The sequence below is a fragment of the Staurois parvus genome, unplaced genomic scaffold, assembly GCF_062004578.1.
Source record: "Staurois parvus isolate SC_StPar_1 unplaced genomic scaffold, SC_StPar_1.0 ptg000006l, whole genome shotgun sequence".
Lineage (NCBI taxonomy): Eukaryota > Metazoa > Chordata > Amphibia > Anura > Ranidae > Staurois > Staurois parvus.
Window position 1 is genome coordinate 19400306 of NW_028317802.1, and position 25940 is coordinate 19426245.

Genomic DNA, 25940 nt, shown 5'->3' on the forward strand with positions numbered 1-25940 from the left:
CCTCTCATTTTTGCTGTTGATCATTCTGGAGTATCCTGTGACCCTAAACCCTTCTCCTGTTAAAATTCTTCAGCAATAAATACTAAAAAAAAATCCCCTAGGCTGAGCCTTAAAGGATAAATTCAGCTTTGGAAACATTTTACATGTTCCACGTTTTTAAGGTGAAACATGTAAAATATTCCCAATGCTGCAGCCGCTGCCTGATTCTTCCACCCCCTCTTCCTTACGACAGCAGTACAGGGAGAAGTTCCCCATACTAGCTGTCACTTTTGAAAAACAGCTCAGCCGTGTGGGGTTCAGCCTTAGCGGCTGTCAGCTTGTAGTTCTCATAGAACTAACACTGCACCGTGGAGCGCAGTGGTAGTCATTGATTCTTCCTGTCAATACCTCTGCTTGCCTGTACATTCCGTACAAGCAAGCAGATATACTGACAGGTGTGCAGTAGACCTGCATGACACCAGTGATCTGCTAATCGCTGGTGCAATGCTTTAAAGGCTCCTGCAACAAAAAATAATAAATGCACGTTTTACCTGCAAAAAAAAAAAAAAAAAAAAAAAAAAAAAGAAAAAAAAAAAAAGAAATTTTTTTTTTGTCAAAAGCTGAACTTATCCTTTAATCGTCGGTGTGAATGGGATTGTGCTTGTGGCAGCCTCGGTACTACTGTGGGAGGACTGGGGAATATTCTCAGTGGCCCCTTTAAGGGTGAACACTACACATGTATAGTGACATCAGATCGTAAACCGAATAATACACACAATTCTTTTAATATATCTCTAGTTCTAAAAGGCTGTGTGATGGATTTGGTAAAATGCCTATTCTGTTTTCTGTTTAAAATATACATTTTATACATATTTACTTTTATACTTTTTTATATTTCTAAATATATGTGTTGTGCGTATATATATATATTTTGTCTGCTGGGCTTTGCAGTCCTCCTTAACTTGTTTTGCTCAGAGCGATGCTCTCAACCCCTCCCTTCGCACTGAGAGGACCTTTTACTTTGGGAATGTGAGGGGGGAAGAGATAACGGGATGAGAAGCAAGCATCAAGTTTCTACATTTCTCCTATATTTCAACCAAGCAAAATGTGCCTTTTAGAATGTGACTGTATATACGTAATAGTGACGTGTACTCTATTGTTCTCTATGTATAAAAGGTTAAGCACCGCCCTGCAATAAACAGAGATGAGATGATGTGAAAGTGGTTGTACTGGACAGTTGTCCATGTAATTATTTTCCGGCGTGCACTCAATCCATATCTCAAAATTAGGAACAGCAGCAGAAATCCTACCCTGAGCCCGATTGTGGTTCTCACAACCTTTTTAGCTGGATACAGATCTGTTTAATTCTCATCCAAAGGCCATTTCCTACAGCATTTTACATCACTCTTTCTACATCTGGGAAGTTCACATCATGGTGAGGGGAAAAAAAAAAAGTAGAAAAAAAAAAAAAAAAAGTAGAAAGAAAAAAAAAAAAAAGTAGCACAGGTGGTGCATAAGAAGGGAACAGCATCTTGCAGACTCAGGGGAACCAAGTAAAGGCACCACAAGTCCCAGATGATTAACAAATGGTATGGCAGCACTAAAAGGTAGCTCGTTAGAGACTTGAAGCAATCTCTGCAGTAACACACAAACAAAAAACAAAGAGCGCTACTTTGGGTACAGCATGAAACTATACAGGATTTTATTAATGACAATTAGCAACTCACATGTAATAGAGGGACAAGTGCTCATCACACAGTGCTTGATGAGCCTCCGCATCCCCAACCTGTAAAGCATGCAGGGGATCCACCAGGCTGGAGCGCTGGATCCCCTGCATGCATAATATCCTGTGGATGTGGCGGCTCATCAGCACTCCGTGATACGCACTTGTCCCTCTATTACAAGCGAGTTGCTAATTGTCATTAATAAAATCCTGTATTGTTTTATGCTCCACTTTAATGCTTTGTCCCCCGCTCCCTGGTAAGGATTGGCACTTTTGGGGAGCGGGGGACAAAGCCGAATTTGACAGGTACCCGCTCCCACTTCCAGTGTGAGCGCCTAAAGTGATCGGAAACAGAAGTTGTCCTCCCCCCTCCCCATAGCGTTCTGGGACACATGACGAGTCCCAGAAGACTATGGGACCATTCACAAAGCGCAATGCTACTGGCGCATGCGAAGTGGGCACCCAGCTGTGAAGCCACAAGCTGTCACAGCCAGGTGCCCACACTAAGGATGTCAGAGCAGAGGAGAGATAACGACCAGTGAAACCAGCCATGGTGAAGACACCACCGGACCGAGGGACAGTGGCTGAATTTTATATTTGATGCATATCTGCTTTTCTGTGAATTTCCCTCTAATTTATCAATTCTTAATTTCAACTTCTCATTTTCTTCTGATAACCGATCACAATCAATGCTCTCCTATACTTCTATAGTAACTGCATGCAATTTTAAACTGGCATTGTCAGTTTCTGGTTTTGTAACTTTTCACAACTTGGCAATTTCATTGCCTTTACCCCTAATTAAAGTGATACTAAAGGTTAATTTTTTTATTTTTGTAAAATAACAAACATGAAATACTTACTTGCTCTTTGCAGCGGTTTTACATAGAATGGCTCCGAACCTCCCCTTCTCGGGTCCCCTGTCGGCACTCCTGGCTCCTTTCTGTCGGGTACCCCCATAGAAAGCAGCTTGCTATGGGGGCACCCGAGCAGGAATGTTTTCGAGCTGCTGCTCTGTGTGTCCATTCATGCATGGAGGCGTGGCTTGGCCCTGTCCCTCTCTCTCCTCATTGGCTGACTGGCTGCAATTGACAGCAGCAGGAGCCAATGAGGAGGCAGAGACCCAGGACAGCCGAGGCTATCATGCACATTACTGGATTGCGATGGGGCTCAGGTAAGTATTGAGGGGCTGGGGGCACTGCTGCACACATAAGAATTTTAACCTTCATGCATTCTATGCATGAAGGTAAAAAACCTTGAGCCGTTACAACCACTTTAAATCTTCTAAAGCTAAACATGACATTTTTCTGAAATTTTGCTTTTCAAAAACCTTTTTTCTCTTAAAACTCTCTCATTAAATTAGAACTTTGCGCATAGGGGAAGTTCCGCTTGATTGCATCTTCCCCCCTCCACTGCCTCATTTGGCACTTTATTTTTTTTTTGGGGGGGGGGGGAGGGGAGAGGGGAGTTCTGTGTAAGTTCAGCCCCCCTCCTTCCCCTGCACCTTTCTGGGACACTTCATAGGTCATGCACAGAGCACAGCACACTTCACACATGCACGGTAGGAAAATGGCTGCTGGTTTCTCCCTTACTTGAGATGCTGGCACCTGCACCCGAAGCAGATTGAAGAATCGGCTCGGGTGAGTACATCGATCGCTAGATCACTAGACAGGTAAGTGTCCTTATATTGAAAGTCTGCAGCTTCAGTATTTGTAGCTGCTGACTTTAAAAATTTTTTGGGGGAGCCTGGAACTCCACTTTAAGGTTCATGTCTGCTTACATTTTTCTGTAATTTGTAGGGACCATCATGACTCTTAATACATTTTAAACACCCATCTTTTCACTTTTTCAGAACTGACACTATCTTCACACTTAGTAAGCATTCTATCTTAGAAATAATTTAATAAACGGAAATTTTGTTTACTTACTGCATTTGAGGGTCAGTCTTGAATTTTCTCCTTTAGTACACCACTCTTTTATGGTCTAAAACACAGTTTTCCCTTTAGTCTTCCAATCTACAAATTACAGCTCCGAGGTTCCAAACTTCTGCTTCCCACCCACCCACCCTATTTTCAATGAATGGCCGAGAGGGAGCTTTCTAGATCTTGGAAGACATTATGCGACATTCTCCCTGTCTAGTACTGCTGGGCGATCTATCATCAGCTTTGCTCACTGTCCCGGTACCACGTGACTGCTGTCATTTTTATTTATATACTGCCACCAGTCAGTATCCCCACTCAATACCACACCAGTGATATGACGACGCTACTGCATTGCACCAGTGACCATATGTAAAAAGAAAAAAAAAAAAGATCATTTCTTCATTTTCCAAAAAATTGTGACAAAAAAATGACAACTTCAAAAAACTTGTCATGATTCTTACTAAATACCTTGGATTGTCTACTTTCTAAAAAAAGGGGGTCAGTTGGGGGGGTTGTATATGTTCTGTTCTGGTGTTTTAAGGCATCAAGACATGAGACGTCAGTACACCAGTACTGATCAAGTCCATATTTTTTCTTTATGTAGCAGAACCGATTTAAAGCATCCTTTTTTGGGGTTGAATTCAACACGTAGATCTCCTTCACTTTCAACCCCCCCCCCCCACTTGGGCTAGAAGGATATGTTTGACATTACTTTTAACACTTTTGGTGTGTTCCCCAATCATAACTCAGTTAACCTTTGGTTCTACCCACATAGTATTTCTTGAATGGACATCCCAGCATAAACATCACTTTATCAGCTGAACAGTTAATAAAACAGCCATTTTAAATGTCTTGGTACTGTCCCCATTAGTACATTCCTTTGTCTTGTCCACTTGGAGCAGACTTGACAGTGTTCTCGTACAAACATCCCTTTTACTACCACAGATTTTTTTTTAGCTAAACTGCATCAAATGATCACTCAGATTCTTGGCATGCCATGCTACTATCAATCGTTTGAGGACAATGTGTCAGCATATGCCAATGTTTTGTCAACATTTGCTTTACCTCATGCCATTGTGCCCCACATTGAGTGATCATACATTACCTGCTTTTCCTCCATTTTTGGGCCAAATCATTTTTCCTGTCATCTTCAAATGCCTATTTCCTGCTTCTTAATTCCTGTAATTCCTGCTTTCCTGTAATTATGCAAGCACCCCCTCTCTCTCTAAACCTTACATACATTTCAAGGGCTTCCTCTATTAAGTGCTTGAAGCAGGTACAGTTTTGTTAAATTCATAGGAATTGGCCTCTTAGGGTGCCCTGTATGAGAGGCCTGAAGAAGTGTATTCGTCACTACCTTATGGTAAGTTTTATTACAGTCTCTCCTTCAATGGCCACCATTAGGTCCAAGAATAGAATACGTACCTTGTCCATCATGAAGGTTAGTTCTATATTTCTCTCTTTTTCATTAAAAGCCAAGTTCACTTTTTATAAATAAAATACCTGCACATGATTTTGCAGGTAAAATAAAATGTGCATTTTTTTTCTTTACATTGCAACCTGCAATGCAAAGTGGGTGCAATGTCAGGCTCCTGCAGACACAGTACAGCTGTACACAGACAGTATAGTACAGACCTCCATACAGGCAGACAGTTACTGAAGAGCAGGAAGAATCAATGAACCATAGGGGCGATCAACAGCGCTCACCAGGGACTGCTCCAAAGTAACTTTTTACACCCTAACATGTTACAGAAGGTGAACTTATCCTTTAAGTCACATCATAAATTTTTTCAATTGCAACTCAGAACCTTTCCACAATACATCAGTGTACCTCAGCCACAATGCCACATGGCTAAGGCACATTGGGAGGAGGTGGTTCTCTATAGGTCACCAAAGTCTCAGGTGCAGGCATACATAAGATTAAAGCACTGCTAACTTGTTGGTAGCTTACGCCTAAAAACAGTAGTTCCTTTTAAGACAAAACTTCAAAATGTCTCCATGTCCGACGTTTCCTGAGGATGACCAATTAAGTTGAAAAACATTGAGGCTTAGTGACACAATTCCAGTCACATGGTTTCCGGACAGTGGAGCGCATCCGAAGTTCTAGCATCAGACGTGGATAGCAGACATCTTGCTACCTATACACAGGCTGAATATACTGGGTGCTGGATGTTCGGGAACCATTGTATGATATATGCCTTCCCAAGCAGTACAGTTTCTGGAGATTCAAAGACACTGATGCCATTACTAATATATATATATATATATATATATATATATATATATATATATATATATATATAAAATATATAGTAACTATACCGCCATTTGTAGAAACTATAACTTTCACGTTAACCAATTATTTTACACATATTGAGATTTTTTTAATTTTTTTTAGCAAAGACATGTAGCAGAATACATTTTGGCCTAAATTTGATTTTTTAAGGGTTTTTTTACTGGACATGTTTAATAGCAAAAAGTAAAAAATATTGTTTTTTTCTCAAGATGGTCTAACACAGACCATCTTGAGAAAAAAACAATATTTTTTTTCTTTGGTATGTGATCGCCTCAAATAAAAAACACTTTTATTTGAGGCAATCAAATACCAAAGAAAAAAAATCTCTATTTGTGGGGGGAAAAAAATGACATAAAATAATGCAGCGCCGTATCACAAACAATGGCCTGGTCAGGAAGGAAATGTGTACATTTTTCACTTACCAGTCGGTTGACCTACCTTTTATACATTTCTTAAATCAGTAACACCACATCATTGTCTTCCCTGTCACTGTTCTTAATAACCAAGTTGAGTGCTCCCTGGTTGTACACTGGGAATCTTTTGTGAGGGTGCTATGTGGATATCCAGACAGTATGTATGTTTACCAATGTGACAATAAAGTCATTTTATTGGTGAAGGGAGAATGAATATTTGTTATAGCTATCTTGTGAAATGAATTTGGCTATATTAAACCACACAGGTCTTCTTGAGCAACCAATACCTTACAGCTTTGTTCTGATACTTTTTTGGATTATTCAGCCAAGAGCATCTTAACTTATACAGAATGCAAAGAATCTAATAAAAGTCAGAAACGTTTCAGTTAGAAGCTGGCCTCCTGACATAGAATGCTTACTTGGGAAAAGACTTCTGATACATGGATAGTCCTATACTCTGTAGCACAAACATGTCTTTCTTAGAGAATCAGGTTACTGAGAAGGTCCAGACCTTACAAAGCCCTTCACCCTCTAAATTCAGAGAACAAAAGTTTATATGGGGGGGGGTCTGTTTATCAATGTTTTCATCTAAGATTCACACATTTTTTTGTGACAGTACATGCAAACAGTATAATGTTATTGTATAATAAGCGCTATTATAGCATTAAGACACTGTTCTTAGGTTCAGGAAGCACTTGAAAATATGAGGAACAACAAATGATAAAAGTTCAGATTATGAACAAACCACTTCACTTTACTAGAAAATGTTTGGACAAGTAAAAATGTATGGTAGAGGACTCTGAATAAAAATATTTCCAAAATCTTATTTGCAAATATAAAAAATATAATTAGATAACTTTAATTGGTGTTCACAATAGAACAGGATTAATTTTGTAAACCAGAGAAGTCAGGTCCACCTTTACTGTAGTTTCCTGAGATTTCTGCTCCACTGAAGTCAAAGCCAGGGTTCTGAAAGAGGTGAAATGCATATGTCAGTAATTTATACAGCATTTGCTTTATGTATAGCTACTTTTTTACATGTAACAATCATTTCTTTTTTTGCTACAAAATTACTTAGAACCCCCAGTTATATATATTGGTGATGCTTTAAAAGCCTTTACAGGTTACCACTATCTAAAGATTTACAGAGGAGGTCTGGTGCTAGAATTACTGCCCATGATCTTACATTCGCGAAGATACCCCACATGTGTGGAACGATTGTTGTTCGAAAGCGTGTGGATCGCCTTTTTGCACAAGCACGAAAGCGGCGAAAGGAGGAGGGAGTCTCCTCCCGCTGTTTGTAACAGCAATCGAGCAGCTAGCTAGCCACTCTGAGTGCCATTACAAGAAAGCCGACCGTCGGCTGTGAATAACGGTACAACCACTTGAAGGCCAGTGACGTACTAGTTACGTGACTGGTCAGCAAGTGGATAGAGTTTGTAATAAAAACACTCATGGAGATTTGGACTTCTCCAGATTTTGGGCTTTTTCATTTATATAGCAAAAAAAATAAAAATCCCAGTGGTGAATAAATACCACCAAAATAAAGCTTTATCTGTCTCACAAAAATGCTAAAAAAATTCATATGGGTACAGTGTTGCATGACCGCGCAGTTGTCATTCAAAATGTGATAGCGCTGAAAGCTGAAAATTGTCCTGGACAGGAAGGGGGTGAAAGTGTCCGGACTTGAAGTGGTTGAAGTTTTGGAATGGCCCAGCCAGAGCCCAGACCTGAATCCGATTGAAAATCTGTGGGGTGATCTGAAGAGGGCTGCACAGTAGATCTGACAGATTTGGAGTGTTTTTGCAAGGAAGAGTGGGCAAATATTGACAAGTCAAGATGTGCCATGCTGATAGGCTCATACCCAAAAAGACTGAGTGCTGTAATAAAATCAAACAGTGCTTCAAAGTATTAGTTTAAGGGTGTGCACACTTATGCAACAATATTTTATTTTTCATTTTTACTTCACTCCACCTAAAAGATTTTAGTTTGTTGTTCAACTGAGTTGTACAGTTTATAGGTCACATTAAAAGAGGGAAAAAGTTCTGAAATTATTTTTCTTTGTCTCAATTTTTTTATATCACAGAAACCTGACATTTTAACAGGGGTCTGTAGACTTTTTACTGTAAGTTAACCCTGCCTTTGGAGCATGTTTTCCTTTCACATTTTATACCTGGTCAGTCATATTACCTATTCCCAAAGGATGTAGGCCCTTAAGCAAAGGAATTCAGTAATCTCTAAATTAGTCCCGTGTCAAGTCTCCTTTATATCCGTCCATCACTGGACTTCAAAATTAGAAGTCAGCAAGATTCTGGGCTGAAGTATGGTTTTGAGGATATAGGGAACTCCGGGAAGGGCACCTTGCCAGCACTGGCTCGAACACAATATCTGGTATAATAACTAATAAGGTGAACTATGTATTTTTCTTTCCTCATTTTGGATCCATGCAGATGATGATATGGTGAGCGTTCTTGATAAATTATAATCAAAAAATAATTTGTAACTTTTTTTTCTATATTCGTGGCAGTTCACATATATGCAGATTGGATGCGCTTTGAACTGCATTCAATCTGCATGACGTGTGAAATACCATTGCTTCCTATGGTGCATATTCACATATGTCCAGTGCACTGGCAGTGCGGATTCAGTGCGGATTGAAAGAGTCCTGTACGATTTCTGAGCAGCGTGGTCCGGTTCAGGTGTGGACTACAGGCTATTGACTTTAATGGGAACTTTTCCAAACCGCACAGTTGTGAAAAGGATAAAGTCCTGACCTGATCCTGATGTAAACCTGACTTGAACCACTGAACAACTACTGTGTCAATTAGGTGTGAAACCTGAGCTTGAATCCGCAACGCACATCTGTGAATCAGCTCTTACACACATTGGAGTAGAAAGGGTAAGAGGTCTGAATGATTACTGATTCACCAGGGAATTCAAGAAACCAACTGCGCATCCTCCACACCACCCCTACTTAATTCAGGCTGGAATCTGCATGGTTGAGGAACGGACAAATGCTGCTCTCAGTGTATAATTGCCATTTCTTCAAAATTCATAGACATCATTATAAATGCAGCAACCGTGATCTACAAATGCAAGATTGGCTGGATGCATTGGGACAGCTGGCTCCTGACAGCTTATATATCACTTTCATGTAGACAAAACTGCAAGTGGCAGTTGCATCTTTGTGGCCATACCAACTGTAACTGAATAAATTGTACACATTTTATTTTCAAACAAGAAGTGTCAGGGTTTTTTTTTTTTTAATTATTATTGTTCTGGACAGCAAGCCACACAATTATCTCCCTCCCTGTTTGTGGAGAGGGAAAATACATGTGGTGTTACCCCCCCACCTTCCATTTCGTATCACCCCACAGAAACGTAGGATTCAGGGTAGGTTTGCAGGGGACAAAACATTTGTAAGCATCATTAAGTGTTCTGCCTCCAGCAGGGAAATTCAGCCTGCAATATTAAATTCGGCTACTAGATGAAACCTGCAGTAAATTTACGGTTTTACATAAACTAGACACTGTTAAGATAAGAGCTAAGGAGTTAATACACATTTCCATTATTCTGAGAAAAAAAAGGGACAGGTGCATTCTTGGAGCTCAGACTCCATCTTAGAAACTGAGAGAGAAGGAACCAGCCATTGGAGCAGAAACTGAGGACGAACCTACATCCCCTACAGGCAACATCGCTGATGAGCATTGATTTATTGCCATCCGAAGCTTAATCATTTCATTGTGCTTGTACATTCATATATTGATTATATGTACTTCTTTACCGGTTTTTCCAAATAGTTTCACCCACCTAATTGTGTTACTAAAGCTTCAAGATTACATTCAGTCTGGCATTTAGCAGAATTAGAGGGTTTAGCTGCATGTCGAGTTACACACACAGTGAGGACAGAACACCAAGTACGTTAACATTCCTCTCACGTGATTTGAAAATAAAAAGCCTATATATCAGCTGGAATACCCTGTGCTCTCTAAAAGTAAACAAGACAGTAATTAGAGTATCTGACAGAAAAACCGGCTTGATCATTAAAGCTGATTTCAATCCAAAAGTGAAAGCTCTGCTTGTTTAGCTCCTCCCCCCCTCCACTGCCATATTTGGCACCTTTTGGATACCTGGTTTTGACAGGTACCTGCTCCCACTTCCAGCTCAGTTCGCTGCAGCAAAGTGAGCCAGAAGTTTGGCCACCTCCTTTCTCCTGCAGTCTCCTGGAAACCTTTGGACCAATCATGATGTGCAGCACGACTCGCACATATGCAGTGGGCACCCAGCTGTGAAGCTGCAAGCTGTCACAGCCTGGTGCCCACAGTTGAGATGCCAGCGCCAGCACTGGAGAGAGAAGAAGGAGAGAAGGGATGGTGCGGGTGAGCATGTCACTGGACGCTGGGACAGGCAAGTGTGTGTTTATTAAAACCCAGCAGCTACACTTTTTGTAGCTGCTGACTTTTAATAAACACAAAAACAGCTGGAACGCAGCTTTAACATTTTGTCTTTTTCCAGCATATCCTATTAAATCAACTGGTGTATCTTACAAAACTGTGTTTATGACAGGAGTGTGGGGCTACCATTGTTGCCCTTTCTGAAAATGCTAAGTTGCCTGATTGTTTTTGGTTTCAATACATTTTAAATCACAGAACTGGAAAAAGCTTTAAAATGAGTGCAAGAATTCCTTATCTCTATGCTTGTACCAGATCAATTACGCAGCTGCCTGACTGTCATCGTTTTAAATGCTTCATAATATTTTCTTAAAGTGTTAGTTCACCTTTACCAGAAACCTGCCTATGCAGACAAGTGGGGGTTTATTTACTAAAGCTGGAGTGCGCAAAATCAGACTCACTTCTGCATAGAAACCAATCAGCTTCCAGGTTTCATTGCCAAAGCTTCATTGAACAAGCTGAGGTTAGAAGCTGATTGGTTTCTATGCAGAAGGGAGTCTGATTTTGGACTCTCCAGCTTTAGTAAATAAACCCCGTGGTGTCTCTGGATAATAAACTGTGTGTCTCTGACTAAAGTTGAATCATTTCCTTGCTACAGGTGTAGGCCATTTATGTACCTCATGAAGCCTGATTAGAATACTTCCAGGACGTTGCTAAACGAAGCCTAGTCATTACTGCTCATCTCCACCATCACAGGAGTGAGTTTTCTCTGTGAATCAAAGCTCCTCACATGCTCCCCCCCCCCCCCCCGCAGTAGCTCCGAGTTCAGCATCTGAGAATTCACTCCTGTGATTTAGGAAGTGAGCAGTAATGACTAGGCCTCACCTAGCAACGCCCTGGGAGTTTTCCAGTCAGGCTTCAGTAGGTATCCTACCCACCAGTCCACAAATCAGTCCTTGATGCAGTCCTTCTTATGACTTGCTACAAAGTTACATGCAGAGTCAGGGGCGGACTGACCATTTGGAAGCTCCGGCACTGCCAAGGGCCCTGGGTCAGTAGGGGGCCCCGTGAGATGCCCCTGGTACCTTTTTCATAGGCTTTTTTGAGTTTGGGCAAGGACATAGGGGCCCCATTATACCCTATTGCCCGGGGGCCCCATGAGTTTTCAGTCCGCCCCTGTGCAGAGTCCAAGTAATTACTGGGGAGAGCAGGCTGAGAAAATACTTTCTTCCTGTAGCAGACTGATGACATCATCCCAGTCTAGGAAACGTTTCAGAAAGGGACACTGTCATGAGAGATTGATGGAGACTGCTATCACTGAACTCAGCTTTGAGAATGCTAGATCACTCTGATACTTTGACTTCAATATGGTCTGTTTCAAGACTACAACTGAAACATACAAAGTCAGACACAGCCAGATAGCTAGCATTTTTCAGGAAGTTTGCTGTGGCAGTTCCAATATGTATTTCACAACTTTAACCAGAGGGTTGCTTTTTGTAAAAATACATTTTTGATGTTTTGAAAAACCTTTTTTTTGCTGTACATTGTGCCTTGTCAGGAATGTATTCCTGCAGGCTTTTAAGACTAACAAAAGGTCAATGTTATGGCAAAATAGCTAAATACACAGTTTAAATAGATCATGTTTAAAATACTATTTCTCTCTAATCAGGCATTCAATGCATGCAGCTCTGCTACACGTCATGGCCTTATTCAGCTACCTCTTCTATACTTCACAGCCAGATTCAGAAACCTTTGCTACAATTTATAGCTTGATTCAGACAGCTCTGCTACAGTTTATAGCCCAAATTGGCTTAACAGCTACCTGTGTGACATGCCTGCTAAGTGGCCATACTGTCTAATAGGCCGGAGATAGAGGGGCAACACTGGAAGCGGTAAAAAAGCCAATGGCAAGCCTCTTTTGCAATTTACCCTTCAGTGCTATGTCACTGCCTTCAGCCTGCTTGGTGGATCAAAAATCAGCATCACCACTTTAGTCCACTGAGCCTGCAGGTGGCACAGGAAGCATAAGCTGAATCATAAACACAGGAATATTATCTGCCTGGCTATGGAACTGTAAGAACTATTAAACAGAAGTACTTATTTGGCATAATAAACAGTCTACATATGAGCATCTCAAATGTGCGATAATGGTGTGAACCTCCTGCGCTCAAAAATGTCCCACACTAACTAACTTGGAGAAGCTGCTAACCTTAAATCATATACCAATGATCTTATTAAACATGTAAATGAAGGAATGAGATATTGGCGCTGCATTTGATCTTTCCTGGAGAGGAGCCATTATTGGAGTGCTGATCCCTTGAGGGAGATTTGTGTGCGGTGGGAGCAGATCCCTGGAGTGACAGCAGACTTGAAGGATCTGTGAGAAAGATCCTTATAAGCGCTTAGACCCGCAAGGTGAGAGGCTTATCTAGCTAGTGGTCGATTGTCTTATGTCAACAACCAAATCCACGTTCACACAAATAACAGCACGAGTGTTATCGTTTTTTCATCTGAGTGTTGTCATCCATATGTTTTGGACTTTATGAGCACAGAATAGTCAATTTTGTTATTTATTATTTTCTGTGTGCGGTGCACTGAATTTGTTCACGTGTATGCACATTGATTCTATTTATTGTTTTTCACTGAGTTGGGGTATAGATATATATGTGTGTATATGTACACGTTTCTTCATTTATGTATTTTTATGTATACTTTAATAGGCACTATTATTTGGAGTGTTGTATATATTAATCATCTTTAGCAGCTGGAAGCATCAATTATTATCAGTCACCATCACTGCTGGTGCGTTATAGTTTTTTTCACATTTATTGGTGTCACTAGATTAAATTTTTTGCATGATTTCACCAAAGTTGGCACTGAATTAGTCAATTTGATTATTTAGATTTGTTTCACTTATTGATACACAATTTGTTACTTATATATTTTTGTGGATATATGCACCTATGTATAGTGTTTAGTGTGAGTAGCGCTACATTCCTCCATTTACATATCTCAAATGTGCAGTTTGCACAATGCTTCATTATTTAATTCAAAGATACATATTGTGTTTGAAATAAGCAACTTAAAAGCTTAAAAGGGAAAATCTGTGATAAAAAGTAGACAATACCTCTCTTTGAAATCTTTCTAATGTTAGCTTCTTTTGCATCTGATCCTGAAGCCACGGATCAGCAGAATATTCTCCTTCCAGTAGGGAAGGCCAGCAATTGCCTGCATCCCGGTTGGACTTGGTTAATACTATTCGTATAAGTTTTTTGTCCTCTGTAAAGAAAAGAAAAGAAATTAGCCATGGGGGCATTAAAATGTTATGTTAAGCCTGCATTCACATCTGAGCAGTATTCCTGGTGATTTTCAAGCTTTTTTTTTGCACATGTGTACTAAGCTTCAGGAGTTTATTTCCTAGGCTTTTTCAAGCGTATGGAGCAGACTAGGGTACAGGGACCATTAGAAAAGGATGGGTTTCTGCATAGTCAGGTGTAGTCAAGCATAAGGAAGCAAGCAAGAAATGCTTAGGTGTAAATAGAGGCTAGACAAAAGCCCCCCTTAATTCAATGCAATACATACAGTATACAGTGCTGTGCTCCAGCAGCAGGACAAAATCTTCCCGTCCCACTCCTGAAACCAAATCCAGTCAGGCTCAGCAGCACTCAACCTTTCACAGGGAGCTTTATATTCTATGAATGAATACAAAGCATTCTCTGAATGGCAGAGTCAGACAGACAGGCTAATGACATCACAATCAAATACAAAGCTCTCTGTAAAAGGCTGAGTGCCACTCAGCCTGACTCGATTTTGTTCCAGAAATGGGACAGGAAGTTCCTATCCCACTACCGAAACACAGAGCTGTATTCTGTATGCAGCTGAGGCTACATACAGTTCATACAGCACTGAAAGACGTTGCATGTCTTAGTGAAGTAAATAGTTTGTTGTTTGATCCAAACAAACTATTTAAACTTCACTAAAAGCTAGAGATCAGTTTTAAAACACTATAGGAAGTGTGACCACTGTGAGAATTTGACCAAGAGCTAGCTGCATGAGTGAATATATCATTTAGAAAACATTGCTTACCTAAAGTCCATGTACTTTCATCACCTATTGTGGAATCATAAAGCCGTCCCTGAAAAAAAAAAAAAAGAAAAACAAGGAAGGATAAAATACATAAAACCAACAAGATACCTGTGACAGGAGTGACTTTGGGCGGGGAGCCCATGGAACACAGCTCACTTTTTTAGGGGTGGGGAGACCCCTGTCTCAGCTCCCCATATCCCTCTTATGTGTAAGTCACCCTGTGCCTGTTAGGGGTGCAGGGTGAAATGTCCTGATATTGTGTAGACATGTATAGGAGATAGGTGGGGGTTGTGGATTGTTTGGTGTTATGTGATTGCATCCCATTGTTCTATTGTGTGTCTTGCTTGGGAGCAAACTATTATGGGATGTATGTGTTTGTGTAGTGGCTTAGTGGGGGGTGTCTGCTGATGTGTTTGTTGTTGCTAGATTTGGTTTGCCCCGCCCTGTGTCCTTATGCAGGGAGGGGAGAATTGTTCCCTTAAATGTATATATCTTGTGTCTGTGTTAAAATAAAGCAGTCTATTTCCTGGTTTTTGTTCAAGAATGGTGTCCGTGGACAGGGAAGCAGGAGTCTAACAGAAATACCCTAGTGCAGTCGGGGTCCGGTTCCGTTACAATACCTTAATCCAAAAATACTTCTTGTGCACACGTTGAACCTAGATATGCCTACAAGTCCTTACAGAGCACCCTGAGAGCTTTGAATTTCAAAGTGCTCAGTTATACAAATACTGATTGCAGTTTTTAACCACTTCATAACCAGAGGTCATTGAAGCATGGAGGATTTTCAGAACATATCTAGTAGAATCAGTATTTTTTATTACTTGTTTGGCCTGTTTTTTATGTCATTTTTAGAAAATAATAAATAAAGGAACTTGTAACAGCACCTGTTGGGAATTGTCCAATCATTAATTTATACCTTAGGAAATGTATCTTCTAAATTAATGCTTGTATGAATGGAGAAGTAGGTTCAACCTAGGTCCAATTTTATTTATCATTTAGAGTGAGCATGTTTTTGTGGAAGGCTCCCTTCTTTCAGTAGAACACTTATTTACGAATCTTAAACCTAATAGGGTATTTTGATTTCACCTGTAAATGTGACAACTCTACTCTATTTGCCCATCTAAATAAGTTTACAGGCATACCTCAGTTTACGAATTTATTTAGTTCTGCGGGACGTTTCGTATAGTGAAAAATTTGTAAACCGAAATGCCGATTCCCATAGGAATGCATTGAACTCCAATTAATCCGTTATGGAGGTAAGAAAAAAAGTAAAACACTACTAAAATACCACAAGTTATTTTATCAAGTCATGCGGTATTGTAGTAGTGACAATCATGTGTTAATGTTTCAGCTGTCAGCAGGGTTCCCCACTGACAGCTGAATGTAACAGAAGCACTGGCAATTAAAAAAATTATGTAAAAAACGGCGTGGGGTCCCCCCTCTCATCCATACCAAGCCCTTCGGGTCTGGTATGGATTTTGAGGGGAACTCCCACACCAAAATTAAATTAAAAAAAATGGCGTGGGGGTCCCCACCAAAATCCATACCAGACCCTTATCTGAGCCCTCAACATGGGGGGGGGGGCTGCCCCCCCAAAGCGCCTTGTCCCCATGTTGATGGGGACAAGGGCCTCTTCCCCACAATCTTGGCCGGTGGTTGTGGCAGTCTGCAGGAGCCCCCCGTCTTTCCTGACCTGCCGGCTGCATGCTCGGATAAGGGTCTGGCATGGATTTTGGGGGGGACCCTCCCACGCCATTTTTTTTTTTTTTACATTTTGGCGTGGGAGTTTCCCTCAAAATCCATACCAGACCCAAAGGGAGTGGTATGGATGGGAGGGGGGACCGCAAGCCGTTTTTTTATTATGGTGCGGTTTTTAAATGTACAGTAATTACCGATTTTTTTTTCTTCACACAGCTCAGAGATTCAGCTGTCACTTTCCCCCAGCTAAAAGAGAAAGTTTCCTTTTAGTTTATTTCCCCCACAGTTAAAAGAAACAATGTTTCCTTTTAGTTTCTTAAAAGAAAGTTTCCTTTAACTCCGGGGAAAGTGACAGCTAATTCTGTGAGCTATAGTGAAGAAAAAAAAAAAAAGTCTGCAATTGCATTTAAAAATTGTCACTGACATACACTTCATATTGCGAAAAAAAATTGTAAACCGAGGCATTATTTTCAATGGATTTTCATTCGTAAACCGAAAATTACGTTAACCGAGGCGTTTGTAAACTGAGGTACACCTGTACAGGTTTAGACTTTATTATAGACAAATTGACATATACAGTATGTGATTGCGCAGCTTTTTTCTAAAATGTATTATTTTAAACACTGTACTTGTTTCTTTCTTTATTTTGTTATATAGGGAAAGCATGCAGAAATATGGCTGGAAAGGTTTGTGTCACAGCTGTTTTGTGACAGCAGGGACCCCATAGAATTAAATAATGGCAGTTTCAACTTTTAATTACTTCACAGTAGAGATGGAGGAAAAAACACTCAGAGAATGAAAAAAAAAAAAATCAAACAACCAACTCCCCCCCCCCCCACCATATAGTCAGTGGATTGTTTCAATTGTCTGCTCTAAAATAGTAAACAAAAGCTTGTATAATTTCCAACATAATAGCTATATCGCTGGCAGTAAAAGGGTTATTAATTCACGGACCCAGAGCAGACGTCACTAAATTATATCTATAAAAAAGTCAGAATTCCAGGCCAGTGGCTCAGGAAGTACAGAAGCATTATGAAGCATCAGTCATGGAAGTAGCATTTCAAAAAACTAGGTCATAAATTGCAACCTACATATATTTCCTATGACAGCTATACTTTAAAAAGCAACTCCAATATTGTTGAGAAAAAAAAAAAACCCAAAACAATCCTCTCTGGGTGATCAATGTACATCATAGAGATTTCAACAAACTTTGTGGCATATTTCTACCTTTTGTTGAAATAGCTGCTTGTTTGACCATGTCCTTTGCAAAATTTTAATATGAGGGACTGGTTCATTATAATCAGCTGGTGTATTCTCAGTGCCCTAATGAAAAAAAGTTGCAGGGTCTGCATCCCTTTAGAACTATTTAACCCTTGGGTGGGGGTGTGGCCCGCTGCAGAACCATGCAGGAAAAATTGACTCGAACTAGCTAATTTCAGCACAGTGGCTAAAGGAAATCCCAACCACGGCACCACCTGCCTGGAGTTTGCAAAGACATGCTGGTAGGTTAATTGGCTCTTGTCTTAAAAAAAACAAAACAAAAAAACAAAACAAAAAAAACAAACAAAAAAAAACAATTTGGCCCTTTATATTAATATATATATATATATGAATGTGAGTTAGCAACCTTAGATTGTACGCTCCTCGAGGATTAGGGACTGATGTGAATGTACAATATATGTGTAAAGTGCTGCGAAAATTGGTGGCATTATATAAGTACTTGTAATAAATAATAAAAGAAATGCATTTCCCTACCTCAGATCAGTCTGCCTCAGAACAAGTAATGAGATATATTGCTCTCATTAAAAAAAAAATAAAGGAAGATGATTTACAGTCTGATCTCTGCAAAAATCCAAAAATCTAATATTGAGCAAGCAGAAGGAACTGACCTCACTGAACATATGATGGGGGAATTTATATAGGCACGTGATCTGGTGAACAGGTTTTAGAACACAACACTGACACCCAGTGGCTAAAGTGTAAAATTACAGGCTTGGAAGATCTGTTTAGAAGGAATAACAAATTTTAGATTTAGACCATTTCTCCTCCTGAGATCATTCCATATTTGTAACAAATATTGAAAGCGTTGCTCCCACCAGAACACCCTTGTGACCTCATCATAGACAGAGCTCATAGAACATCAATGCCAAAAACCCTGACAGAGGCAGTACCCGGAGACATTCTGGTCAGGATACATTTCTTTCACATCAAAGAAAGAGCTTTTGCAGAGGTGTGCAAAAAGCAGAAACCATCAGACCCATTTTTTCATGTGCACATCTTCACTTAATTTTCTCAACAGCAACTTTGTCACAATGTAAACAATTTAACCCCTTGACAACAGCCCTATGGGAGCTTAAAGTGATACTAAAGCCCTTTTTTTAAAAAAAATAACAAACATGTCAAACTTACCCGCTTTGTGCGCAGGTTTTGCACAGAGCAGCCCCGATCCTCCTCTTCTGCCAGCGATTCTGGCTCTCCCCCCCCCCAAGCAGTGCCCCCATAGCAAACCGCTTGCTATGGGGCACTGGTACATGCTTGTCCCCGAGCTCCAATCTCTGCGTCCATAAGTCCATAAGACACAGCAGAGCGGGGCTCAGCTCTGCTCCCGTTCCCTCCTCACAGGCTGTGATTGACAGCAGTGGGAGGCAATGGCTCCTGCTGTGTCTCAGCCAATGAGGAGGGGGAGACATGGGAAAGCAGAGTCTCCTGTGCACATCGCTGGTCAGAGATCGGGCTCAGGGGAGTATTAGGGAGGCCTCTGCACACTGAAAGTAAAAAAAATCTTAAGCCTGTAGAAGCACTTTAAGTGTTAAAGTTCACCTTCGGAACAGTTCACACATTCCACCAGTTTTTAGGGTGAACCATGTAACATGTTACAGCATCGGCAGCCTCACTCCCCCCATGATTGCCCCCTCCTGTGCCAGTGGGTGGGGAATCTTCTCCCAGAACCCACTGTCATAATTTGAAAATAATGCGGTCGTTCAGGACTCCACTCACACAGCTGCATCAGTCATTCAAAGTTTCCTGTGAATGAATGTCCATATCGTAGTGCATCAATCTTTCTGCTCTCCAATACTGTAACTGCTTGCCTATGCGAGGTATGGGCATAAAGCTATCCTGGGAGTCTGCAGGAGCCTGAGATCATGGGTACAATGTTCTGCAGACTCCTTAGAAAAAGAAAAATAAATAAATAAATGTGCATCTTTTTTACCTGCAAAAAAAATGTGCATTTATATATATATATATTTTTTTTTTTTCAAAAAGGTGAACTTATCCTTTAAAGTGTTACTAAACCCAGGACCCTGCATTCACTATATCTGTTCTCCCACAGTACACAGAGCATGGAAATGCAAAGGTTTTAGTAAATTCAGTAATGGCCAAAAATATTGGTACCCCATGCATTTCTGTCAGATAATGTACCACTTCGCCCAGAAAGCAAATTAGTGCAATTACAAATGTTTAGGCATTTTCATGTTTATTTCTTTTGTTTGTATTGGTATGACACAAAAAAGTGGAGAGCCAAAAGCCAAATCCAACACATTCCATGCAAAAACCCAAAAATGGACTGGACAAATTTATTGGCACCTTCTCAAAATTGTAAGAAATAATTGTGTTCCAAGTTTCTTATGCTCCTGTAATTTGCTAATAAACTCATCTGTATCAATTAACAGGTGCTGACAATATAGAAATCACACCGGTAACAAGTTAAAATAGTGAAAAATTTACTCAGCCTTTCTGCTGTGTGTCACATGGAGAAGAGAAAGAGCAGCAAAGATTTGTCCTAGGACTTGAGAACAAAATTTGTGGAAAAGCATAGACAGTCTCAAGGTTACAAGTTCATCTCCAGAGATCTTAATGTTCCAGAGTCCACTGTGCGTAAAATTGTCAAGAAGTTTACAGTCCATGACACTGTAGCTAATCTCCCTGGATGTGGATGAAAGAGAAAAATTGATCAAAGACTGCAACGTAGGGTTGTTCGAATGGTGGATAAAGAATCTCGATCAACTTTCAGACAAATTCAAGCTGACCTTCAGGCATAGGGTACAACTGTGTCAGCTCGCACTATACATCCCCATCTGAATGAAAGGAACGCTATGGTAGGAGACCCAGGAGGACCCCACTGATGACACAGAAACATAAAAATGCCAGATTGGAGTTTGCCAAAATCTACCTGAGGAAGCCAATATCCTTTTTGGGAGAATGTGCTGTGTACAGACGAAACAAAACTACAGCATTTTGGTAAAGCCCATCATTTTGCAGTTTTCAGAAAAAGAAATGAGGCCTTTAACCACTTCAAGTGCGGACACTTTTACCCCCTTCCTGTCCAGGCCAATTTTCAGCTTTTAGTGCTATCACACTTTGAATGACAATTGTGTGGTCATGCAACACTGTACCCATATGAATTGTTTAGCATTTTTTTGAGACAGATAAAGCTTTATTTTGGTGGTATTTATTCACTACTGGGATTTTTATTTTGTTTTTGCTATGTAAATAAAAAAGTCCAAAAAGTTTGAAAAAAAGTGTTTTTTTTTTTTTTATAAAATTTTGCAAATAAATAATATTTCATCATAAATCTTGGCCAAAATGTATTCCATTATCTCTTTAGTAAAAAAAAAAAAAATTACCCAAATTAGTTTATGACCAAAAATGATAATTTTTAAACATTTTTTTTTACATTTTTATATTATGATTTTATTTTTTTTTACACTGATTGCTTTTACACCCATAAAGGCTGTAAAAGCAATCATTTCTCCTTCTCTCTGGCTGCATTCTTGTAGCCATTGAAAACTACTGTGTGAGCTGTGATTGGTCACAGCTTGTCACATGGTACAAGGCTGCATGTGATCACTGATTGGCCAATCAGTGATCACATGATCGTGACATCGCACAGAGGTCCTGTATAATGATCAGTGTTCCACTGTGTCCGGAGAACACAGCAGGCACCAGATCGTGGTGCTGCGCACTCCCTGGGTTTATAAACGGCCACCCGACCCTGCACTGCCACCGTCCAGCCGTTTATATACAATGGCCAGACAGGAGGTGGTTAAAGAAAAGAATACAGTCCCTACATTCACAGATGGTGGAGGTTCACTGATGTGTTGGGGTTGCTTTGATGCTTTAGGCACTGGATGTCTTGACCGTGTGCATAGCATTATAAAATCTGAAGACTATCAAAGAATTCTGGGGTGCAATGTAGGGCCCAGTGGTAGAAAGTTGGGTCTCTGTTAGAGGTCATGGGTCTTACAGCAGGACAATGACCCAAAGCACACGTCAAAAAGACCCCAGAAATGGTTTCAGACAAAGCACTGGAGAGTACTGAACTGGTCAGCAATGAGTCCAGATCTCAATCCCATAGAGCACCTGTGGAGAGATCTCAAAACAGCAGTTGGGAAAAGGAACCCTTCCAATCTGAGATACCAGGAGCCGTTAGCAAAAGAAGAGTGGTCCAAAATTCCAGTAGACAGGTGTAAGAAACTCATTGATGGTTACAGGAAGTGATTGAGTTCAGTTATTTTTTCCAAGGGGTGTGCTACCAAATATTAGTGGTTCTAAAGGCTCAAGGTAAAAAACCTTTTCTGTGCAGCATCCCCCCCCCAATAATCACCTAAGCCTCCAGCGATGTGGAGTCTCGGCTATCCCGGAACTCCTTCTTCTTACTGGCTGAGACAGAATAGAGAGCCATTGGTGTCCTCTGCTGTCAATCACAGCCAGTAAGCCAATGAGAAGAGAGGGGGCAGGGCCGGGCTGCAGCTCCATGTGAAAGGACACACGGGGCAGCGGGTGCCCCCATACCAAGCTGCTTGCTGTTGGGGGTCCCGACAGGAGGATCCAGGCTGCTCTGTGCAAAACCACTGTACATAGCAAGGAAGCAGGGGTGGACTGACCATTTGGAAACTCGGATACTGCCCGAGGGCCCGGGGTCAGTAAGAGGCCCCATGAGATACACCGGGTACCTTTTTCATAGGCTTTTTTGAGTTTGGGCAAGGACACAGGGGCCCCATGATCCCCTATTGCCCAGGGCCCCCATGAGTTGACAGTCCACCCCTGCAAGGAAGTAAAAATAAATAAATAAAATGTCCCTGCCCCGCGCTCACATGTGTGCATTCGTCAGCTCATGGGCAGCAATTCTAGCACCTCTTCTGTAAATCTAAAGTGGCAACCTGTAAAGGCTTTTAAAGCATCGCCTATGAATAGTAAAATTTACACTGTCGCTGTTGCATCGGCGTGCACAATTTTAAAGTGTGACATGTTTGGTATCTATTTACTCAGCGTAACATCATCTTTTATATTTTACAAAAATTGGGTTATGTATTGTGGTTTTTTGCAATAAAAATTTAAAAAATGTGTAGTTTTGCCCAAAAATGCAATTGAAAAACTGGTATGCAAATACTGTGTGACATTACAAAAAAAATGCATAAACCACCAATTTATTCCCTAGGGCAGTGATGGCGAACCTATGGCACGCGTGCCAGAGCTGGCACGCAGAGCCATCTCAGTGGGCACGCCAGGAAGAAGAGGAAGAAAGCGCTCTCCTGCGCACCCCCGGGCGATCTCCGTGATCGCTGTGTCCTCCGGACAAAGCTGATCACGTGACATGGTAAAAGGCCAATCACAGCGGCCTTTTACCAAGTGATCAGCCGCGTCCAATGACAAGTTGATCACTGGGAAATGCAAATGCCGGTTCTCGGCTGCACTTTCCTCACGCTGTCAGATCGTGAGGAAAGTACTGCCGAAAACCGGCAGTTGTCAGAGCAGGGAACGGCACCGATCATCAGGGTCACTGATCATCAGTGCCCTGATGATCGGTGCCCAGCACTGCCACACACGAGTTCCGCCCACCTGTGCCCAGCAGTGCGCCCACCTGTGCCCAGCAGTGCGCCCACCTGTGCCGCCCACCTGTGCCCAGAAATGCCACCTACCTGTGCCCAGTAGTGCCACCCACCTGTGCCCACCAGTGCCACCCACCTGTGCCCACCAGTGCAGCCCAGCAGTGCTGCCAGTCAGTGCCCAGCGGTTGTCCCAGTCAGTGCCCAGCAGTGATGTCAGTCAGTGCCACCTATCAGTGCTATCAGTACCCATTATCAGTGTCGCCTATCAGTGCCACCAATCAGTGCTGCATATCAGTGCCACCTATCTGTGACACCTCATTAGTGCTGCCCATCAGTGCCACCCATCAATGATGCCCAGCAGTGCCTCCTGTCAGTGCCGTCTGTCAGTGCCTCTAGTTGGTGCTATCAGTCAGTGCCGCTTATCAGTGCCCATCATTTCCTGCATATCAGTGCATCATCAGTGCCTCCTCATCAATGCTCACCAGTGCCGCCTCATCAATGCCCATCAGTGCTGCCTATCAGTGCAGCCTCACCAACGCACATCAAAGAAGAAATATTACCTATTTGCAAAATTTTAGAATAGAAGCAAAGGAAACCTTTTATGCTTTTATTTTTTTGCTCTTTTTTCATTTATAGTGCAAAAAATAAAACACCCAGTGGTGATTAAATACGACCAAAAAAAGCTCTATTTGTGTGAAAAAATTATAAAAATTGCATATGGTTACAGTGTTGCATGACCGCACAATTGTCATTGTTAAGTACAACAGCACTGAAAGCTGAAAATTGTCCTAGGCAGGAAGGGGGTAGATGTGCCCGGTAGGCAAGTGTTAAATTCCAGTGTTGGTACTTTGAAATAAAAAAGTTGGTTTTGTGTTGCAGTTTGGGCACTCGGGCTCAAAAAGGTTCGCCATCACTGCCCTAGGGCATCGGCTTTAAAAATTAAATGTTTGGGGGTTCGAAGACATTTTCTATCCAAAAATATTGATTTTAAAATGTAAACACAAAGTGGCAGAAATGGCTTGGGGCTGAAGTGGTTAAAGTCTTGTTCACATGGGGGACTGGCACAGCTCCCCCGCCCACATAACCCACCAATCAGTACGCCCTGCAGTACCTCTAGGATCTGCTTGTCCCGCACGGCCAGCGTTATGTCTCTGATCCCCAGTCTACAGCGGACATCCCGGCTCTGTGTGCCAGGCGGTACCTGCACCTCAATGAAGACCTCCTCCATGGTCTGGTACCAGCATCCCCACGGAGTCTTACACGGCACCACCCCGCTTTTCTCTTCGAAGTGCACGGACATCCCAGCTGGAAAAACCTCGATGCGGATGCACATGCGTAGTTGCCGCTCTGTAGAACTACATTTCCCGGTATGCACCAGCACTGAGGCGTCACAGGACGCATGCTGTGATTCTTTAGCCTGCGCCAGTCATTGCACAAGGGGTTTCCTATTGGCTGTTCGGAGCTTGTTGTTTTTCGTGTAATTGGCCTAAAGTTCAAACTTGAGGCGTGGCCACCTGCTGTTGGTGATTGGTGAAGGTTCTGTGCGCAGTTTTTAAACAAGAGCTTGGAGCTGAGATTGTGTACTTTGATTAGTGCGGTGTGTAGATCGGAGTGCATTGACAATGTCCTTCCCGAAGGCGCCTCTCAAAAGGTTCAACGAGGACGTTGGTGAGTACACACTACACTTCGTTCTTGGTTTGTCCTCTCCGAACGTCTGTGTTCCTGGGAGATGGTACAGGGATACCTTTTAGCTTCTCTCCATCATGTCCTCAGCTACACTCCCCATAAGGAATTAACCACTAGCCTACTGGGCACTTCTACTCCTTCCTGCCCAGGCCAATTTTCAGCTTTCAGTGTTCACATTTTGAATGACAAGCGCTGTCGCACTTTGACAATTGTGCGGTCATGCAACACTGTAACCAAACAAAATTTGTATCACTTTTCTGAGACAATAGCTTTCTTTTGGTGGTATTTAATCACAACTGTTTTTTTATTGTTTTGCTAAACAAGCTAGAAAAGACTGAACGTTTTGAAAAAACAAATGTTTTTCTTATTTTCTGTTTAAGATTTTGTGAATAAGTTAAATTTTTTTTCTCCTTCACTGGTGGGCACTGACAGGCAGCACTCATATATGGTGCTCAAAGGTGGCATTGATAGTTGACACTGAAAGGCAGCTCTGATGGGCACTGATATGTGTCATTGATGTGCACTGATGGACACTAGTATGTTGCAATTATGGGCACTGATGGGGCTACACTGATCATCAGGGCACTGATGACCAGTGTGATATCCCCTATGAGGAACGCCGCTTACTGGCTCTCCTCTCCTCACGCGCTGTCAGTGTGAGGAGAGGACTGCCGATAACTGGCATTTCATGTGATCAGCTGTGATTGGATACAGCTGATCATATGATAGTGCCTATATCTTCAGTTCTTTACTGTGATCCGCTGTGTCCTAGGGACACCACCGAGCGCCGTGCATGCGCAGCTAGAGTGGAAGGGCATCATATGACATCATCCCAGAACGAGAGAGCCATTGCCCTCCCGTCATTTCCTTATACGGAGGCAGTTAAAGAGGGACTTTAACTACTTGCCAACCGCAGATA

General features: G+C 41.6%; 2 protein-coding genes across 2 annotated transcripts in view; one reads left to right on the top strand and one right to left on the bottom strand.

Moving 5' to 3' along the window:
• Positions 1 to 7063: 7063 nt before the first annotated feature.
• NUDCD2 (NudC domain containing 2) lies at positions 7064 to 24703 on the bottom strand. Its single transcript, XM_089663713.1, has 4 exons — positions 24447 to 24703; positions 14808 to 14856; positions 13849 to 14000; positions 7064 to 7299 (listed from the first exon to the last, which is right to left on the bottom strand). Exons 1-4 carry the CDS (start codon positions 24666 to 24668, stop codon positions 7216 to 7218), a joined length of 507 nt encoding a protein of 168 aa, XP_089519839.1. The 5' UTR covers positions 24669 to 24703; the 3' UTR covers positions 7064 to 7215.
• Positions 24445 to 25940, top strand: part of HMMR (hyaluronan mediated motility receptor) — a 62946-nt gene continuing 61450 nt past the window's right edge. Inside the window, exon 1 of the mRNA XM_089663651.1 lies at positions 24445 to 25003. Within this exon, the coding sequence (XP_089519777.1) occupies positions 24958 to 25003 (46 nt within the window). The 5' untranslated portion in view covers positions 24445 to 24957. The remainder of the gene's footprint in view (positions 25004 to 25940) is intronic.

Bases quoted from the DNA above. Each gene is read 5' to 3' on its own strand.
- NUDCD2 (XM_089663713.1), bottom strand. From the start codon at position 24,668: ATGTGCATCCGCATCGAGGTTTTTCCAGCTGGGATGTCCGTGCACTTC. The intron at 14,857-24,446 runs GTACTGCAGGGC...TTTTTTTTTCAG, and splicing joins GGGACAAGCAGATCCTAGAG to GGACGGCTTTATGATTCCAC. The intron at 14,001-14,807 runs GTAAGCAATGTT...TTTTCTTTACAG, and splicing joins TGAAAGTACATGGACTTTAG to AGGACAAAAAACTTATACGA.